This window comes from Fukomys damarensis, unplaced genomic scaffold (genome assembly GCF_012274545.1).
Source record: "Fukomys damarensis isolate Sample0158 unplaced genomic scaffold, DMR_v1.0_HiC HiC_scaffold_39, whole genome shotgun sequence".
Taxonomy (NCBI): Eukaryota; Metazoa; Chordata; class Mammalia; order Rodentia; family Bathyergidae; genus Fukomys; species Fukomys damarensis.
Window position 1 is genome coordinate 113,425,236 of NW_022900951.1, and position 20,003 is coordinate 113,445,238.

The 20,003-nt window shown below is 42.0% G+C and overlaps 1 protein-coding gene across 1 annotated transcript in view; it reads left to right on the plus strand.

Annotated features, from left to right (window-relative positions):
* The first annotated feature begins 4,858 nt into the window (after positions 1–4,858).
* Positions 4,859–20,003, plus strand: part of LOC104873715 (nuclear receptor coactivator 3-like) — a 68,918-nt gene continuing 53,773 nt past the window's right edge. Inside the window, 1 exon segment of the mRNA XM_033760511.1 lies at positions 4,859–4,913. Coding sequence (XP_033616402.1) covers positions 4,859–4,913 — 55 coding nt within the window.

The following is a 20,003-nucleotide window of genomic DNA, read 5'->3' on the forward strand; positions in this document are numbered from 1 at the left end:
TTTCTCTAGCCTTAAGGTCGAAGGCTGGGAGCATTGGAGGAAAGGAAGGACCCTGAGGGCTGTCCCCAGAGTCCTGGCCCCCACGCAGCAGCTGGGGGATGGGGGCAGAGCTGCTGTAGCTAGCACTTGGCGAGCCAAGGATTTGGGGGTGTGGGGCTCCAACCTAAGGTACAAACAAAAATCCGGACAATAAAGCCACCTTCGTCACTCATGGCAGGTTTTGCTTTTCAAGCTTTCTGGCCAGCCAAGTCTGCGAATTAAGGGCCCCGGGTCGCAAGGTGCAGAGAAGGAATACGAAGTTTTTGAAGACGTACTGTGTACTATAGAACCTGTACTCCATAGTCAGTAGCTCCTTTTCCCCAAGACAGGGGTGGAAGGTTACTATTGCTCCTCCTTAACGGATACAGACATTGCAAAGTACCAGCAATGCTCTACCGCCCTTAGCTCTTCTGGAAGGGGAGGAAGAATCCCACAAAACTAGCCTCAATTTGTCCCAAGGCCCTCTAAATACTCCTCCAGGGTAACTTCGTGTGGGAGGCACGGGGGGGGGAATAGAACTGGCGGCCGGGCCCAGCCTGCACCTCCTAATTGGAAGCTCGCAGTCTGTAGCTCGAGTTTGGAAATTGCGTTTCGTTTTGCTTAAAAGGAAGGAGAGCTCCTCTGAGTACTCCGAGCCCGAGCTAAGCTAAGGTCCCACTCCAAGTTGCTCAGACTTGCCCAGCTGATGAGCTTTCCACGAGCTGCCCCCCCCAGGTGCCAGGGGCCTTCAAATTGGGTCCCAAAGTGCTCGAAGGTCACAGCGAAGCCACAGCTGATTCTGCCCCGATGTCGGAAGCTGCCAGGACCGCCAGCCTGGGGTGGGGTGGCAAGGGATGGCCTTCCCTACCCCCTCCTCCCTCCCGGGAAGACTGCACCTACTCAGTACAATTCATAAGAGACCACCCGCCGCGCACCATCTAGTTTCACTCTCAGGCGCGATTCAGAGCTAAAACCTAGGCGGATGCAAATCATCAGCGCCGGAGCCGGACCGTGGGCACGTTCAGTCAGGGAGAGGCGAGATGCAACGCGAAGGAAGGCTGATAGGCAAGCCCCTTGCTTTCCTCTTCGACCCTCTGACTGGGCAGCACTCAGTGCTCCGCCCAGAGGGCCGGGAAAGTGAATGAAGCCAGTCGGATCCGGGCCCCCGGAATCCTGCCGGGTCCCGGAACTAGGCTGGGCGCCAGATGCCCGGTCTGCTCCTTTCAGGGAAGCTTGGCTCGTCGCGCTCCTGTCTGGAGCGGTCCAGCTCAGGCCCAGCCTGGCCGCTGCTCAGGGCCCACCACAGTCGTTGTCCCCTGTCCCCCGCCTTTCGAGACGCAGAAGGGTTGGGGGTGGGGGGGCTGGCTCGCCTAGCCCTGGCACTGGGGAACCCAGCTTGCCGCAAGCTTAAGGTTTCTAGAAGGCAAGCGGGACCTCGAGGACGTCTGCAGCCCCCTCCCCATCTCCAGGCCCGGAGCAGGTGAAATGGAACCAACTTTCTCCCTCCTACGTCCCAAGTACACTTTCCAGGCTCGCGAGTCCCAGCCCGCCCGTGGGCTTTGGCGGGCATCGGGACACCGAACGTCGGGGCAGGAGGAGCCTGGGCCGCTGGGGTCTTCGCGACAGTTGAAGGGGGGCCCGCTGGGAGAGAAAAGTTGGGATTGGAACGTCTTGGCTGAGCAGGATTACTTCGGGATGACCCTTTCTCCCCCAGTTAGTGGGCACCAGCTGCTGGTAGGCACGCGTGAGGAGCAAGTTGCTTTTGTGAACAGTTATCACTCATATTCCTGCTGCGGAGAGAACACTGACGGGGCCCTTAGAGGGAGCCGGGGCTCACGGTATCTGGCTTAGTTTGAACAACCTGTGCGCTCCAGGACTTTCCCGTCCCTGGCCGGGCCGCATCCCGGGTTCAGGCGGTCCAGTCGCCCTTGCCGCAGCGCCCCCTACGACCCGGAAGTAGGTCCCGGGAGGGCTGGGGACCCTCGGGAGGGGGCGGCTTTCGGGGAGCTGGTGCTCGGCCCCTCCTGAGAAGCGGCCACCCGCGGGGGGTTGGCTTCAGAACGTTCGATTTGGGGAGCTCGGAGAGGAGATTTACGATCCCGGAGGACAGAGCGTGAAAGGGGTATCATCATCAGTTTTGACTGAAAGAAAGAAAACATATCTTTAACAAAAAGAAGGGCCCTTGCCATTCACCCGCGTTGTTAGGACAACGTGAACTATCCTTGAAATGATTAGTTCCACTTCGAAGGAATTTACATTCAACAGTGAAAACTCAGCCTCTTTTTATTTATTCGAAAAGACTTTTCTCTAAGGAGAGTCGTATGCTCCGTCCTTCTATTTATTTTTCAGCATTCGCCGTGCGCTTGTATTAAATCAACAGAGAGCGCAGTACCACGCACTCATTACGCCCGAGCAGCCTTGGGTTCCGGGTACCCGGAGCCACAGGTAGTCAGGGCTGAGGAGCACGGCGAGGGTAGGGGTGGGGGGTTTGGACCACGCAGGCGCCCGCAAGGCTGGAGGATGCCACGGGAAGGGGGGCAGGTCTTACTGGTGGGGATCCCAGTAACAGAAATAAACCACACCAGCGCCCAACCCAGGTGCAGAAGCAGGTCGGGAGAACATCTCACTGTGTAGCGCCGGGCGCCCTTCGCTTGTTCTCGTGAAGAAAATGGAACCGAAATTCCCCAGGGATGCTTCGGGGACAAGTCTTCAAATGTGATTGGGCCGGCACAGCTTCACAGACACGGTTCAAGCCTACCTCTACATATTGGAAACAACAAGAACACCAAGAAAAACAAATTTCAAGTCGGTAACTTGGGGCGTGGCAGGGACACACATTGCCAGGGCCCCCACGCTGGCGACCCATCCTCATCCCCCTCCTCGCCACTTGGGGCCCAATGCAGGAAAACGCCAACCAGAGGAACAACAGCTCTAAGTTCAAAAGCACACCGCGAGGGGAGGCGGCGCCCCTTTAGAGGTTCTGCTGTAGTTCCGGAGTGCCTCTGGGCTGGGGTGAAGTTCCACCCCCTCTGGGGGACAAGTGGCAGCCACCAGTTCTCAGCTTCATATCAGCCACGCACCCAAGCCCACTCCCACCCACACCCTCACACCAAATCGCTCTTTTCTTCAGCCCGGGGCTAAGTTTTTCTCGCCAAGAACAAGAGTGCTAAACTTTTTCCTGATGATCTTTTTCAGCTTGTAAGTAAATATAAAAGTATGTGTGTCAGTCATTGGATTCAGGAATTTATCAACCATTTCCTAATATATCTCCATTCATCCCCGCTTCCCAAGCTGGGCCCGTGCTTTCAACTAGCAGCATGATTTCTGATTTCGTGCTTTCCAACCAGGTTTTCTGCCCTCCCTTAGGAAATCCGGAAGTGGTGACCACATGCTGCTTGACTCTAGGGCCGCTGTATTTGATACCTGGTAGCAAAGTGGTTGGGTGCCCCTGCCTGTCTTAACTTTGGGGTAGAAGGAGAACCATTTGGGAGAAGAAATTGGATGGGTGTGCAGTTGCTCTCTTCTTCCTTCTTCCTTCCATCTAGATCCTCTGGACTTCCTTCACTTTCTCAGTCTGATAGTTTCTGGTGTTTCTTCTCTGGCCCCAAACTCAGGCTTACCCTGAGGTGTCTCCTGTCTCTTCTGTCTCCCTCTAAAGGACAGCTTTCCCGTCCTCTATCTCCTGAGTCTTTGAGGGGAAGTGAACCACAATTGAGTCAGAACCCCAGGCAGAACTGTGGGTTTGCTAACTCTCTCAGGTAGTTGAAGAGAATGTGCACACAATCATGAGATTCCAACCCCCATCTCGCCCCTTTCCAACTAGGTCTGTGGTTGGTATTTGTGCTTTAGTGGTAAATCTACACTTCTCAGAAGGTGGCAAACACATCCAGGTATCAGAGCCATGGGCTGTTTCTGTGGGGTTGCACATAACCTCAGGGGTGCCTCTCTTGATCCAGGCAGTGAAGAAAGGTAGTGGGAAAGAAAAAGCTTTGGTGGAAAGCAGTGCTGGGAAGGCCAGGGGAGGCCTCCAGCTGAAAAGCCTAGAGAATAAGGCTGAAGCTCCCAAGGCAGCTCCGATGGGGGAGGGCAGAAGGAGGAGTGTGAGAAAAGTGACACTTCCTAAAGCCCACCCTAGGAGAGCTAGGGATCTAGGAAGGAGTTGGAATGTATTTCTAATTACTTTTCATGCTCCCAGAAGAGGGGCTCCTTTTAAGTTCTATTTTAAAAGCTTGTTATTGTACTGAGTCCATGTTTGAAAGCACTGTTTATACATTTTAACTTTGTGTATAGGGTGGGAGAGTGGTGTATGCTAAAAATGTCCTTTTCTGGCAAAATGGATAGAAAATCAGAAATTGGAAAATTTTTAAATGATAGTCATCTCATTATAATATCTGATAAGTGGTCTCAGAAAGATTGATTTGCCCTAAAATTGGTAGCTAATAAGAGAGAAAGAAGCCAAAAGCTTTGTTTTTGTTGTTGTTTTGGTTTGGTTTGGTTTTGATTTTGGTTTGTTGGGGCTTGTTTTGTTTTGGTTTGGTTTTGATTTTTTGAGACAGGGTCTCACTATGTAGTTGAGAATGACCTGGAACTCACTATTTAGCCCAGGCTGCTCTCGAACTCAGCGATCCTTCTGCCTCAGCCCCCGGAGTTCTGGGGTTACAGGTGTGAGCCACCACGCCTGGCTAAGCTTTGTTTAATGTACTCTCTGGTAGCCAAGGCTCTAAAAGTGCAAATGGTGAGGACATAACTGCAGAGCAGACATCCAGTCAGCAGAGGGCGCACTCGTCACTGCCAAACCCTACATCTAGTTTTCAAGATAAGGAGGGTAGGTAAGGCAGAAATGGCGGGCGTAGTTTCATTGGAATGGGGCTCCAATGGAGAGCTGGAAAATGAGGGTAATATTTCTTGAAAGTAAACATAAAAAGAGTAAGAAGAAATTTGTTATGTTTTACACCCATGGAGTTCCTCACAAGAAAAGTACCTCCAGACTGGAAAAGTGAGTGTAAAAAAAATCTTGATTTGAGGTGTTGTAAGGTTGAGGTCAAGCTATTCACTGAATGAAGACCTCAGGTTGCTATCTGCCTGGGATACCTTGAAACACATGGGCCTTCTCAAAACCGAGAGTTAGTTGGGAATGCTAAAAGAAGCTCTAGACAGGACACTGAACACCCTTTGGTTCTAGTACCTTCCAAAAAGTTCTTAAACAAGTCTTCCCCCTTGTGAGTTTTAAGGAATGGAAATGGATTTAAATCATAGCTAAGATTTCTTTTAATAGTATGTCTTCTGGAAACAAAATAAAACATGAGCACACTTGGAATTTCTCCTTTTATTCTAAAATCCCAAATCATGATTCCTTAAGGATTATCATACAGGGAGGGACGAAGGTAGCAACTAATGCTGACCATTTGGTGGCTCTGATGCTCTGTGTCATCCAGCCTCACAGCGGTTATGTGAACAATATTTGATCTTGCATAGTAGAACTGATAGAGGCTGAGATCCTTTCTCATTGTACAATGGCAGCAAATAATCTGTAAATAGAAATGATTGAGGAAAAAGAAAGCCAAAAACTAAGGCAGTCTTCACACTGGGGAGACTGAGGTTTTGAGATGAAGCCAGATTATTAAATTAGTAGACCCTTAATGGTCTCCTGGGCTATGTATGGACAGTTTTGAAAACTCTCAGCTCCAAGAATGCCACTGTTATTTCTGCTGATTTTGTGTTCCTCGGGCCTTTTCAACCTAAACTGAAGATTTGGGTTTATTTATGAATTATATTTCACACTGATTTTGAGCATCAGAAGCAATTTCTTCAACTGGGTTTTCATGTTGCTGCTTAGGCTTATCTAACAAGGACAGTGGAACCACTACTCATTTCCTTATTCTACTCTGTAATTGGCATGAAACCTCTAACACTGGTAATGACAGAGATATGTGCAGCTATGGATTCTGTCCTTGCTAGGCCTAAAACATGTTGTCGATAGTTGAAATTGTGAACTCCTTGAAGGCCTAAGCTCTACAATATTCTAAAACATGCCTCTCTCCCCTCAACTCCACCTCATTTTCAAGAGGCTATGTCCTGAATATTTCCCCCAAAATTCATGAGTTCAAAACTCATTCCCCAATGCAACAATGTTAGGAGGTGGGGCCTTTATGTCATGGTGACTCTGCAGCCCTAAATGGATTAATACCAGTATAAAAGTGCTTGTGGGCATGGACTTAACCTCTTGCTCTTCTGCCACGTAAAAACATGGCACTCCTCCCATCCTGATGAGCGTTAATTCAAAATTCAAAGCACTGTCTTGGAAACCCAGATAAACTGGGCTTGAGCCTGTCTATACCTTGATCTTGGAATTCCTTGCCTTCAGAGCTCTGAGAGAACAAATCTCTGTTCTTTGCAAATTACGCAAACTCAGGTGTTCTGTCATAGCAGCACCAACTACACCAAGACACCAACATTGTGTGACCAAGCTGTAGTCACTAGACTGTTCAGAGGGGAAGATAGATTGGCCTGGCAAGTGTTAAAGTTGAGTGTTTGGGAGCAAGCGTTGTCATTTACCTTGGGCCTTCAATGACCGGTATGAGGGTCATTAGTCACATGTGGCTAGTTTAAACTGATGTGTGGTGTAATTGAAAAATGCTTTGGAGACTTTAAACAACTGCGACAAAAAGTGTTTAACATATCATTACTTTTAATTTTAGATGTGGAAATGATGTTTTAGATAAACTAATGATTTAGAAATATAATTTATTATTAAGATTAATGTAGCTGCTTGTTTGTACCTTTTAAAATGAGACTACCAGAAAAAATGAAAATGATGTGCACAGTAGATCTGTTTTCTTTGAGGGCAGTATTTCCCTAGGCAGTTGACGAGAGTTCCTGAATAGGTACTCTGTGCCCAGCCTCACAGTGGACCTGTTTTCTTGCTTTTTTTTTTTTGTTTTTGTTTTTGTCTCTCAAGATAAGCTCAGTGCCTGACATATAGTAGGTGCTTACTCTTGAATGAATGGATGAATTCATAAGTGAACGCCCCTCCATTACTCCAATCCTAGGATGCACAGGTTGGAAGAGACAGCCAGGTTGATATGCCCTCTGGCCTCAGCCTACTATTTGCATGATTTGGGGTGAAAAGAGCTTGTGAAATTTAAGACAAATCTTAGTTTTTCAGCTCAGCAAATCACTCATTTACTCTGTGACCTTGAGCAAGTCACTTCTCTTCTGGCTTCCTTTTCTTCTGTGTAGAGTAAGGAAATTGTGCCTGATAGTTACTCTGGGCTCCTTCCAAAGTTGATACTCTAAGTCAATGACCAGGAGAGGCAGAGAAACCTTTAAGTTCTCTTTTGTACGGCATCCTCTGCATTTCTTTTTCTGTGCTGAGTTAGAATCCGGGGTCTTGCTAATACTAAGCAAATGCTGCATGGCTGAGCTACATCCCCAGCTTCTGTGCTCTTATGTCTTTCCTTCCTGTTCCCAAGCAATGGCAGTACTGTCTTCCTTTCTTTAGTACTGCTCTCCTTCTCTGGGACCAAAAACTTAACTTTTGTACGGCATCCTCTGCATTTCTTTTTCTGTGCTGAGTTAGAATCCGGGGTCTTGCTAATACTAAGCAAATGCTGCATGGCTGAGCTACATCCCCAGCTTCTGTGCTCTTATGTCTTTCCTTCCTGTTCCCAAGCAATGGCAGTACTGTCTTCCTTTCTTTAGTACTGCTCTCCTTCTCTGGGACCAAAAACTTAAAAAGGAATGAAACTTTGCTGATCCCTGAAGAGACTACAGAGTAGGTCTCGTGTGTTTTTGATTTCCACGGGATTGGGGATTGAACCCAAGGCCTCATACATGCTAGGCAGATGCTGCACACTGAGCTACAGTCCCAACCCTATAGAATATAGTTGGGATTTCTTATTCGTCTTCACACTTAGAACTCTGACAGTGGTAATAGAGCAAGCAGTAAAGAAGTCTAAGATTTAGAGTATCAGGGAGTTAGGGCAATGTCCCAACCCAGACATTTTAAGGTAACCATTCACACTTTCAGCATCTCTTGCTAAATTTGCTAACCTGCTGGTACTTTTACAATTCCCCCTAAAGTGAGAGGGTTCTGTAGTGCTGATTTGAAGTATTTGCTCATCTAGCTGTTAAATGATAGCGAAAAATCATAGACAGGTTCATAAACCCAAATGTATTTTCAAGGGTTAGGCAGAAATCAGAGAATATAAATAAGGTATAGAAGTACAAAGAAATAAGGAATGGTGGGGGCAATGGCAAATCAGAGAGGTTTTTCTAGCTAAAGACATTCAGAGGCAGGCAAGAAGGCAGAACACCTGCTTCTCCATGGGACAAGAAAAAAAGCAACTGCATAAGGAAGTTGGTGAGTTGGTGTGGAAAATACTGGAATTTCAACAGCAGAGGCAAAGATTTGGTGAAATCCAGAGATTTGGGATGGGAACATAGCAGGAAACAGAATGCCCCAGCACTGTGACCAAGCCACAGCCCTAGGGGAGAGGGATTCTCCCCTCTGAGGGGTTAGAGATAAAAGAGAATGATTCTTAGCTAAGCACAGAACCAGTATCTTTCTTACAGATATACAGTACAATAAATAAGAGACCTGGAGTCTGCATAGCAGGCCTGCTTTAGAGGAGTTTATTTCATCTCCCAGAGTGAACCACATTGAAAAGGGTCCTGTTATCTGAGTTTGTATTGCTCTAGGGGGCACAGAACTGGGTACTCTGGGACCCCAAGAGCAGCATTGTGCTCCATTGCCTGTATGAATGGTGGTGGCCTCAGGAAATAGTCTTGGTTCTGGATGGTGACTCTGATGAAGTCCCACTGAGAATTTTATGCAACTCAGAGGGGAGCAGAGGGCACAACCTTTTGGAACCATAAGATGGAAGAATCTACCCTCTGAGATGGGAGTGTCTCAAATTGCATATGGTTTCATCCAGGACCCAGGACTGAAGGTGTCAGAGTGGAGAGACACAGATAATGTGGTTCGTGAAGCCCTCCCCCGCCAGACCTTTGTGGCTCAATTGGCCCCTGTCCTGAGAGGCATCAGGGAACCCATGTCTACTGCTGCCTTTGCGTCACCCGTAGTGCATGCAGCACACGAAGTTCTGATGAGAATATATGCCAAGCACAGCTCACATTCTGTCCTAACTCACTGCAGCATGAAATACAGCTGAGAGGAATTTCAACAAGCTGTAGCCCAAACGCCTTCCTGACCAGCATCTGACTGGTGCCACAGCTGAAAGTACTGGGGGCTAAAACCTCCCCTGAAAAACTTGCTTTCTGGTCACACAACCTATGAAGACCCAGAGAGAAGCTTTAATCAGCATAGCCTGTTATCATCTGCTCTAGTTCATGTTTACGAGCACCTCAGCTAGAAGAAATTTTTTTAATGTTTTATTACATATATTTTTCCTTCTTGCTCCCTTTTATTATTTTCTTTATGATGTTTATTTTCTTGTTTCAATTTTTTTCCTTTGTCTTAGTGTTGAATTTTTTCTTTTGTTTTTCTTCATTCTCCTTTTAAATTTTTTATTGTTTTTTAACTTTCAGTTTTTATTTCTAAAACTTGTTCACAGGGCTGGGAATTGAGCCCAGAGCCTTGAGGATGTCGAGCAGGTGCTCTGCTCATAAGCTATACTTCAAGTTCAGATGAGAGGAATTTGCCTAGTTCCAGCCATGACCTAGTTTGACGTCAATCTTAGCAGACACTTCTGCTTAACGAAAAGGGGGGACATAATCACTGAGAGGGTCTTGAGATCCCACTTCTGAGGAGACACCCACAGAGTAACAGCAGAAAAGAAAAACACATTTGATAAGCCACACCTATGGGGGTTCTCTACATTGATTATATGTGTTCTTTTCCAGTTGCATATTGCTGACAAGACTGGATGTGAATGCCACAGAGAGGGAGTTGTGATTTCAGCCCATGACTCGCCCTGTGAAGCACCAGTATTTAATGAGAAGAGAAGAGCATCAAGCCTTTTACTGTCACTGAAGGAATTACTATCAGAATTACTTTCAAGTAACAGACAAACTGGTCCTCTGGAAACCACCATAACCTGACAGGGACTCCCACTTCGGTTGTAGTGGTACATACCTCAAAAGATATATTGTAGAATAAAACTCAAATGATAATCCCCACATACTCTACTGTCTACATTGTGCCAGCCTGAAGTATCAGTGTTTTCATTCTTTCAAGACCTGCAGAGAAAATGGGCCTATCTGACTTGAGTATAGTATACTTTATTGCCAAACTCATGAATCACAACCCATGAAGTTACAAGGACATTACACTAAAATATACACATGGAGATAATCTCAGTGCTACACAACAGACTGATACCACAAGACACCTCATTAGAAAAAAATTCCACTTACCAAAAGGACATCACCTAAAAGGGAAAGAGATATCCATTCCAACTGATATGCAAATCTCAACATAGAAATAATAAGAAATCAGAAAAAAAGAAACATGACACTTCCCAAAGTTAATAACCCTCTAGTAACTGATTCCAAAGATACCAATACAGATGAAATTCCATAAAAATAATTCAAAAGAATGGTTTTTAAAGGCCCAAGGAATTCCAAAAGAATACAAATAAACAGCTGAATTTGAAATATGGAAGACAATGAAGGATATAAATTCAGTAAAGACATAGAAATTTTGTAATGGAACTGAACAGAAAAATTGAAAATGAAAAGCTTTACAAGTCAGATAAAAATGCATCGGAAACCTTCAATAACCTAGGTCATGCAGAAGAAAGAATATGGGAGCTAGCATTTTACATTCAGATAGAAATAAATTTTAAAAATGAAGAGTATACTTAAAAATCTCTGGACACAATCAAATGATTAAACATTGTGTTATGGCTTGGGTTTTGATGTCCCCCCAGTGCCTCATGTGGTCTTGATGGGGCTCATCAGAAGTGGGTGGCTGGATCTATAATGTATGATGCTGAGATTAAATGTGTGATGCTGGGATCAAGGACGTGTGATTACTGATTGGTTTGGCATAGTTCAGGATGTGATTACTGGGAACATCTCCCCAGACCTGTTGTTAAATAGTTAAAAACACAAGATACAGAAATAATATTAAAATCTGTAAGAGAGAAATGCCAAGTCACATTTAAAGGCAAACCCATTAGATTAATGGAAGATTTTTTAGCAGAAATGCTAAAGTCCAAAATGATATGCGATAATGTATTTTAAGTCATGAAAGGCAATAATTTTCAACCAAAATTACTAAACCCATCATGGCTATCCTTTATAATTGAAGGAGAAATAAACACCTTCCAAGATAGGTATACAGTAATGGAATTCATGATCACTAGATCAGCATGATGAAAGATGGTAAAGAAATTTCAGAAAGGGAAGAAAGATAATGAGCATCGTGAAAGCATTTGAAAAAATTAATCCCACCAGAAGAGTAGTAACACAAATGAGGAGTACAAAAACATAAAACATTATCAATACAGCAAACCATCAAACCTCGAGGATAAATGAAAGGAAAAATGCACAAATAATATTTAAAACAACCAGGAAAAAAAAGAAAATTACAGGCACAAGTCCACACCTTTCAATAATATCTCAGGATGTAAATTGTCTTAATTATCTAATTAAAAGACATAGACTGACTGAATGTATTAAGAAACAAGACCCAACAATACATTACCTATGAGAAATTAATCTTGGGCGGGGCATTCAGCTCAGCGTTTCGGTGGCCTGCCTTGCAAGCACAAGGACTCAAGTTCAATCCCCCGTACCAAAAAAAAAAAAAAAAAAAAAAAAGAAAAAAAAAAAAAAAACCCCCCCAAAAAAAAAAAAAAAAAAAAAAAAAAAAAGGAAAAAAAAAAGAAACTAATCTTACCTGGCAGACATACACAGAGTTAAAGTGAAAAGATGGAAGATGATTTTTCAAAACAAATGAAATCTGAAAGCAAGCAGTGATAGTTATATCTGACAAAATAGAATTTAAGATATAAACACTGAAAAGAGACAAAGGTCACGGAATATTGATCTAAGGAACAATTTGTCAGTAGATATGATTATACATGTATATGCACTGAGCAGCAGAGTACCCAATTCCATAAAAAATACTAAACATAAAAGGAGGGTTAGGTCCAAAAACAACAGTAATGGAAGACTTCAATTGTTTGGTCTCACCAACGAATAGATAATCTAGATGAAAATAAACATTAGAGTTAAATTGTACTGTAGATCAAATGGCCTTTTAACACACACACACAGAAGTTTCTTTCCAATGGCTACAGAATACACACTCTATTATTGTTGGAACTCTCCCTTGCCCCAATATTGGGCATTGAACCAGGTGCCTCAAGCATGCCATACAAGCATTTACCATTGAGCTACATCCCCAGCCCTTTTTGTTTTATGTTGAGAAAAGATCTGATTAAGTTGCCAAGGCTGGGCTCGATCTTACAATCCTCCTACATCAGCTCCCCAAGCAGCTGGAACTACAGATGTCTACGACCACACATGGTTTTCATGGAACTTTTTCTAGAACAGACCATATACCTAGAACAGGCCACATAGCAAATTTTAACAAATTAAAAAAAGTTGAAATAATGTCCTACATTTTCTCTAATCACAATGGAATAAAACTAGAAATCAACAGCAAGAAAAACTGCAGAAATATGGAAAGCGAACAAAACACTTGAAGAATAACAGATGAAATTTTAAAATTATTTTCATCAAAAGAAAATGGGCTGGAGATTTAGCTCAGTGGTTCCGCCGCCTGCCTCACAAGTGCAAGGTCCCGAGTTCGATCCCAGGTATCCCCCCAAAAATGGAACTAAAATATATCAAAACTTGTAGGTTACAGCAAAAGCAGCAGTGAGGAAATTTTATAGTAATAAGTGCCTACTTCAAAAAAATAGAGCTCAAATAACCTTGTGAAGAATCTCAAGATCTTAGAAAAACAAGAACATACCAAATTCTAAATCAATAGAAGGAAAGAAATTATAAAGATCAGAGCATAAATGAATAAAATAGAGACTACAGCAGCAAGGCAGATCAAACAGAGTTGGTTTTTTGAAAAGATAAAATTGTCAACCCTTTAGGTGAATTGAAGGAGAGAGCGACAGAGACAGAGAGAGACACAGAGACAGAGACAGAGACAGAGGGACAAAATAATATTGGAGATGAAAAAGAAGAAATTACAACTCATTCCAGATCAATTCAAAGAATAATTATAAAAATTTTAACTATATGCTAATAAATTAGAAAACCTAAAAGAAGCAGATAAGTTTCTGAACACGTCTGACCTACCAAAATTGAATCAAGAGTATATAAATATAAATAGGAAGAGGTCCATGAGAATGAGGGCCAGAGGAGGGAAGAGGAGAAGGGGAAATAAAAAGATTTAAGATGTTTCACTTGTATATACCAAATACCACAATGAATGCAACATTACATGTCATAAACATGAAATAGAAATAATGATAATAACAAAAAGATAACAGGAACAGGAAAAGGGGATTTAGAGATGGAGGGAGAGAGGTGGGTTGGAAGAGGAAGGGGATTTAAAAAGAATCAAGCTGTGTTATGTACATGCACCTACTTCCCAAGAGGAATGTATACTTCATGTACTGCAAACATGTACTAAGAAAAAATTTTAAAGTAAAAAAAGAGGATATAAATACCCTTAAAGGGCTGGGGATTTAGCTCAGTGGCGTTGCGTCTGCCTTATAAGCACAAGGTCCTGAGTTTGATCCCCAATACTGCAAAAACAACTAACCAAATGTACAATAATACTCTTTAAAAGACCAGTGACAAATAATTTGATTGAAACAATAATAAAACATCTCCCAACAACAAAAAAATCCCAGGGCTGGAAGGAATCACTGATCAACATTACCAGACATCTAAAGAACGAACACTAATGTGTTTCAAACTATTGCATAAAGTGAAAAGGGAAAACAACCCTTCCAAACTCATTCTACAAAGCTAGCATTACTGGGCTACCAAAACCTGACAAGCACACAACAACATAAAAAAGAAAACTGTAGACAAATATCTGTGATGAATATACATGCAAAAATCTCCAACAAAATACTTGCAAGTCATATTCAACAACGCATTAAAAATACCATACACTATGGCTGAGTTCATTTTATTGCAGGGATGCAAGCATGGTTCAACATATGCACATCAATAAATGTAATACGATGCATATATAGGACCTAGGATGAAAATCACACGATCATCTCCATAGATGTAGAAAAGGCATTTGATAAAATTACACATTGCTTTATAATAGAAGCCTTGAATAAATTAGGTATAGAAGGGTAATACCTCAACATACTAAAGGCTATGTATGACAGCCAACATCTTACCAAATGAGGAAAAGTGTAAAAACATTTCCTCTAAGATCAGGAGTAAGACAAGGATGTTCATCCTTACCACTTTTATTCAATACAATACTAGAAATTCTAGCCAGAGAAACTGAGCAAGAGAAAGAAATAATGGCATAGAAATAGGAAAGGAGATAGGCAAATGATCTCTGTTTGCAAATGATAAAATCCTATACATAGTAAATCTTAAATACTTTACCAAAAGACCATTAAAAATGGTAAACAAATTCAGCAAAGTAGCAGGATACAAAATCAAAATACAAAAAGCAGTAGCTTTATTATTATACACCAATAATGAGCTTGCTGAGAAAAAAGTCAATAAAGTAATCCCATTCAAAATAGTCATACCAAAAAATAAAAATACCTAGGAGTAAATCTATGAATGCAAAAGACCTCTACCATGCAAATTGTAATGTAGCAAAGAAAGAAATTGAAGAAGACACTAAAAGGTAGAAAAACCTTCCATGTTCATGGACTTGGAGAATTAATATTGTTAAAAGGTCTCTACTACCAAAAACAATCTACAGATTCAATACAATCTCATCAAATATCAATGACATTCTTCACAGAACTAGAACAAACAACTCAAAATTTTACATGGAAACACAAAATGTCTGGAATAGCCAAAGCAAAAAGCACTGCTGCTGGAAACATAATACTAGAATTTAACACGTACTATGGTGCCATAGGAATAAAAGCAGCATAATGTAAACCTAAAAACAAATACATAAAGCAATGGAACAAAATAAAGGATTCAGAGGTAAGTCCATACCTCTGTAGCAAACTGATTTTTGACAAAAGTGCCAAAAATATACATTGGAGAAAGGAGATACCCTTCAACAAATGGTGCTTGGAAAACTGGTTATTCATATGTAGAAGACTGAAACTTGACCCTTATCTTTCACCATGTACAAAAACCAACTTGAAATGGATCAGAATCTTTATGTAATACTTGAAACTCTGAAATAACTGTAGGACAACATAAGGGAAATACTTGAAGATGTTGGCACAGGCAATAATTTCCTGAACTAGACCCCCAAAAGCAGAGGAAACAAAAGCAAAAATTGACAAGTGGCTTTACATCAAATTAAAAAGATTCTAGATGTAGTTTTTCCATAAAATGGAATATTACTCAGCCATAAAGAATGATATACTCCTAAGTGAAATAAATAAGTCACACAAGTGTAAATACCGAATAGTGTCCCTGGTGTGAATAATCTGCAACAATGCATAAGATTCTAATAAGATTACTGACATTTAGAAATGGGAAGAAAGGAGCTAAAGGTGTAGGGAAGGTGGGATGGGTAGGGGAAGAGTAAAAAGGGAAAAGAAAAAAATGTGAGAGAATGAAAAGATGAAAATAAAGTGTTTGTAGATGGGGAGGGGAGGAGGAGGTGAAGGGAGGGCAGAGGTAAGGGGAAAAAATGAGAATCAAGACTTGTCATGTAGAGGTACAAGATCCCAACAATGAATGTAACTGTACTGTATCCCTAAAGTGTACCAATAAACTCAATTAAAGCTGAAAAAAATAAAAAAAAATAAAAAGATTCTGCACAGCAAAGCAGGCAACCAACAGCATGAAAAGATTACAGAATGAGAGAAAATCTTTGGCAGCTATTCATATGATGGAGAATTAATAAGGAGAATGTATAAAGAACAAAACTATTTTAAACCAAGCAATCCAGTTTAGAAGTGGGAAGATGACTGGAATAGACACTTCTTAAAATAATACAAATAGCCAATAAATTTATGAAAAAATATTCAATATCTTTCACTAACAGGAAAATGCAAAAGCATAATAAGATTCCATCTCACTTCAACTAAAATGGGTATTATAAACAAAAAATCAAATGCTGGTAAAGAGGTAGAGAAAAAGAAATTCTTTTATACTGTTGTTGGGGATTAAATTTATCACAGCCACTATGAAAAACTATATCGAGGTTCCGCAAAAGCTAAAAACAGAACTACCGCATAATACCACTCTTCAGCATTCACCAAAGGAAATGAAGTTAGTATACAACAGAGACAGCCGCATGCTCGTGTTTACTACAATAGGCGATATATGGAATCAGTCTACAGGCCCATCAAGAGATGAATAGAGAAAATATGGTTTATATGTGCAGGGAGTATTCAACCAGAAAGAATGAGATCTTGTCACTTTTTAAGAAAATGAATTGAGCCGTAAGACATCATGTTAAATAAATTAAGACAGACATACAAAAATACGTGTTACATATTTTCTGTCATATGTGGAAGCAAGAAGTGATCAGCAACAACAAGGCGAAGGTGGTAACGAAGACTCGGAAGAAGACAGGCCAGGTGGGAGGTGGGGAGGATACACGCAAATATGGGGATCTCATACTGCACCCCAGTAGTTTTATTTTTTTTAAATTGAGTTTATTGGTACATTTTAGGTATACAGTACAGTTACATTTATTACCCATTCATTTTAAAAAGCAGCAGTGTTAATATTTCAATTTTTAAAAAGCATTCGAATTGTTTTCCTTGCTTTAGTTTCTTCTTTATTTTTGCTTTGCTATGCCAAAAACACACCTCTTGGCTGGATTTGGACTTCCCTTGGCTTCAAAGTTTGCCATTCTGCATAGGTCATCTGTTGTCTGCGTTCTCGCTAGGTTCTTTCTAAATTCTACATTTTTTTTCATGACAGTAGATACCATACTAGGAAAAATAACTTTAGAACTATTGATCTATATTCAAAATCTAAATTCCAGACGACGTACATAAATTTTGTCTTCCTCCCCCTCCTCTGGGGTCCTAAATACACTCTCATCCCCACACTGGGGGCTTGCCTTCCTTTTGTGGATTCATTTTTTTGTTTGTTTGTTTGTTTTTTGAGACAGGGTCTCACTCTGTAGGTGAGACTGCCCTGGAACTCACTATGTAGCCCAGGCTGGTCTTGAATTCACAGCGATCCTCCTGCCTCAGCGTCCTGAGTGCTGGGATTACAGGCTTGTGCCATGCCTGGTTCCTTTTGTGGATTTCTTAAGCACTAGTTACATTTACATTTCCAACCAAAGGAAAGACTCTTCACGATACTTGCATATTGTGAAATTTGATTATATATTTTCAATACATCTTTCCAAAAAATAAAATACTACTGCTTATATACATATGAGCTGAGCTTCTTGGTAACAAGCATTACTCAGAATGCATCTAGGTTGTCACAGAAATGAAACGAATGGCCTTAGAGGACATCTTGCCAAGCTGCACCTGCCTGTCTATCGAAGCCTTCTGCATACTGAGGGGAAAAGATGGTTTTCACACTGAAATGATCTAAGTACACCAAGTCATCACTTCTCTCTCATCCTGAGTTGTCAGTTACAAAAGAAAATGAGCACACTGCAGGCACAGACTGTTTCTTTAGCCAGGCATTAATTCCCGTGTTCCCCAGACCCAGGGTCAGGTCTGCCACAGGGCTGACAATGTTTAGTGAACTAGACCGTCCCAGGTAGTTTTGAAAATGAACTGGCGCACTCTTGCTTAAGTAGCCAGTTTTTCTTCCTATTCATTTATTTATTCGGCACACATTTCTCTGCAGGTTTGTTTTCTGCTATGAAAATGGAAGGGGAAAATGTTAGGTAGATCCTTTTCTCCCAGTCTTTTCTGAGAATGGCTTTACTTTAAGTACCCTTTATTGAACACCTACTATGCACCGGGCACCAGGTGGTGAAGGCACAATCGTGAATTGACAGTGCTTGCCCTCACAGAGCATACAGTGGAAAAAGACAGTGTGTTACGTTTGATGTCACTTCTGGAAGGAAGCCCTTCCTGCATGGTTTTGTATCTTCCTCTTTGCTCTTTTAGGACTCTATGCTCACTACTGACCACAGCCCTTTACTACTCCATATTTTAGTTGCCTATTTGAAAGTCTCCCAATCTGAGCTGTGACATCAACTAGGGTAAAGGGGATCGATTATTTCCAGGAGGTATTAGAGATGTGAGGAGGGTGGGGTTGGAAGGCTGGGAACAAGGGGAAGGCAGTATTAATAAAAGATTTTTGGCTTCATATTTTTAGTTAAATATTTCAAAGAAAACATCTAAAGAACTAAGCATCTAGTCACCTACCTTTCGTTCATCCTGGCATTCTAGAATCAAGTCTAATTCCTGTAATGTGCATCCAATTTGATTTCTGGTATAGGGAATTAAAGGACAAAAATCTTTGCACTCGAGTTATATCACATCTCACTTTCACTCTTTGAGGCCTTGGAAGATCAGTCTATATTTATATCCTCTACTTCTTTGCTTCAACTTGAATGTTAGGTTGCGTTCTCCAGGAAACAGATTCTGAGGCCGAGTTAAAATGCAGGCTATTTACTAATGAGCTCCTTGGGATTAACAGTTGTGGAAGCAGGATCACGAAGAAGGAGAAGACGAGCTGTGATGCAAACCCAGTAATTGCTCAGCCAACCTCACAGGGCACTTCAGAGTTTCTCTGAGTTAGGCTGAGATGCCTAGACTGTTATACTCCCACATAGACCAGTCATTAAATGTGTGCCACCCTGAGAAGTACTACACTTTGGATCTCAAATACCCGCTAAAGACCCTGGTGTTACAGAATTGGTCACAGCCCATGGTGCTATTGGAACGTGGTGGAAACCTTTAAGAGGTCAGGGTTAGTGAGAAGTCTTAGGTCACCTGGGTATGCCCTCAAAGAGAACTGTGGAACGCTGCTGTCTTTCTCTCTCTTGTTGCTTCCTTGCCTCCATGAAGTAAACAGCTTCCTTTTCCATGTGCTGCCTGCCATAATGTACTGACTTGCCTCAGATCCAAAAGCAGTGGGGCCAACCAACCACGGACCGACACCACCAAAATTGTGAGCCAAAATAAACCTTTCTCCTTTTTAAGTTGACCACCTCAGATATTTTACTGCAGTGACAGAAAACTGATGAACATAATGAGTGATCTTGGGGGATGTAAGTCTTTTCGGCTGACACAGCCTCTGAAAGGTTGGGCTACTGAAGCCTATGTATAGATTACACTACCAGCAAAAGAACCACAAACCTTTCACTGAAAAAAAACAACTGAGTGAGTAGATGCCACAAGCCAATGTAAGTTTACTTTTCTGAAACAACCAGATACCTCTTATGAAAGTTACCTATGAACTTCTAAATTGGAAGTTTAACAATCTCTTGTTGATTCTCTTCTCACGTGAAATTCCTAACACTTTGGTGCTGTTGATGAACTATTCTGGCTTCAAAACCTCCTGTGCTTCTGCTATAGCTCACTTTTAACCTTTCTACCAGTGTCAGTACCTTCAACGTCAGTGCCTCTGTCTTCCTCACTGAGCCATTCAATTATAGGTGCCATTCCACTCTCCTCAAGTTCCACCTGAGCCATTCTTCCCTTTTTTCTCTATGTTCTACTTCTCTCTAATTGAGCCATCTTATCCACCTTCACATTCCAATGAGCAGATGAATCCCACAGCTATAGCTCTCTTTTGAGCTCTAAGAGTATTTCTAACTGTCTGCTAGATATCCACAACATAAACACCTTGCTGTCTCCTATTCAACCTGTCCATGTGAAACTGCTTGGGCTACCATGATAGGATACTCCAAGGTGGGTGGCTTAAATAAATAAATAATATTTATTTAT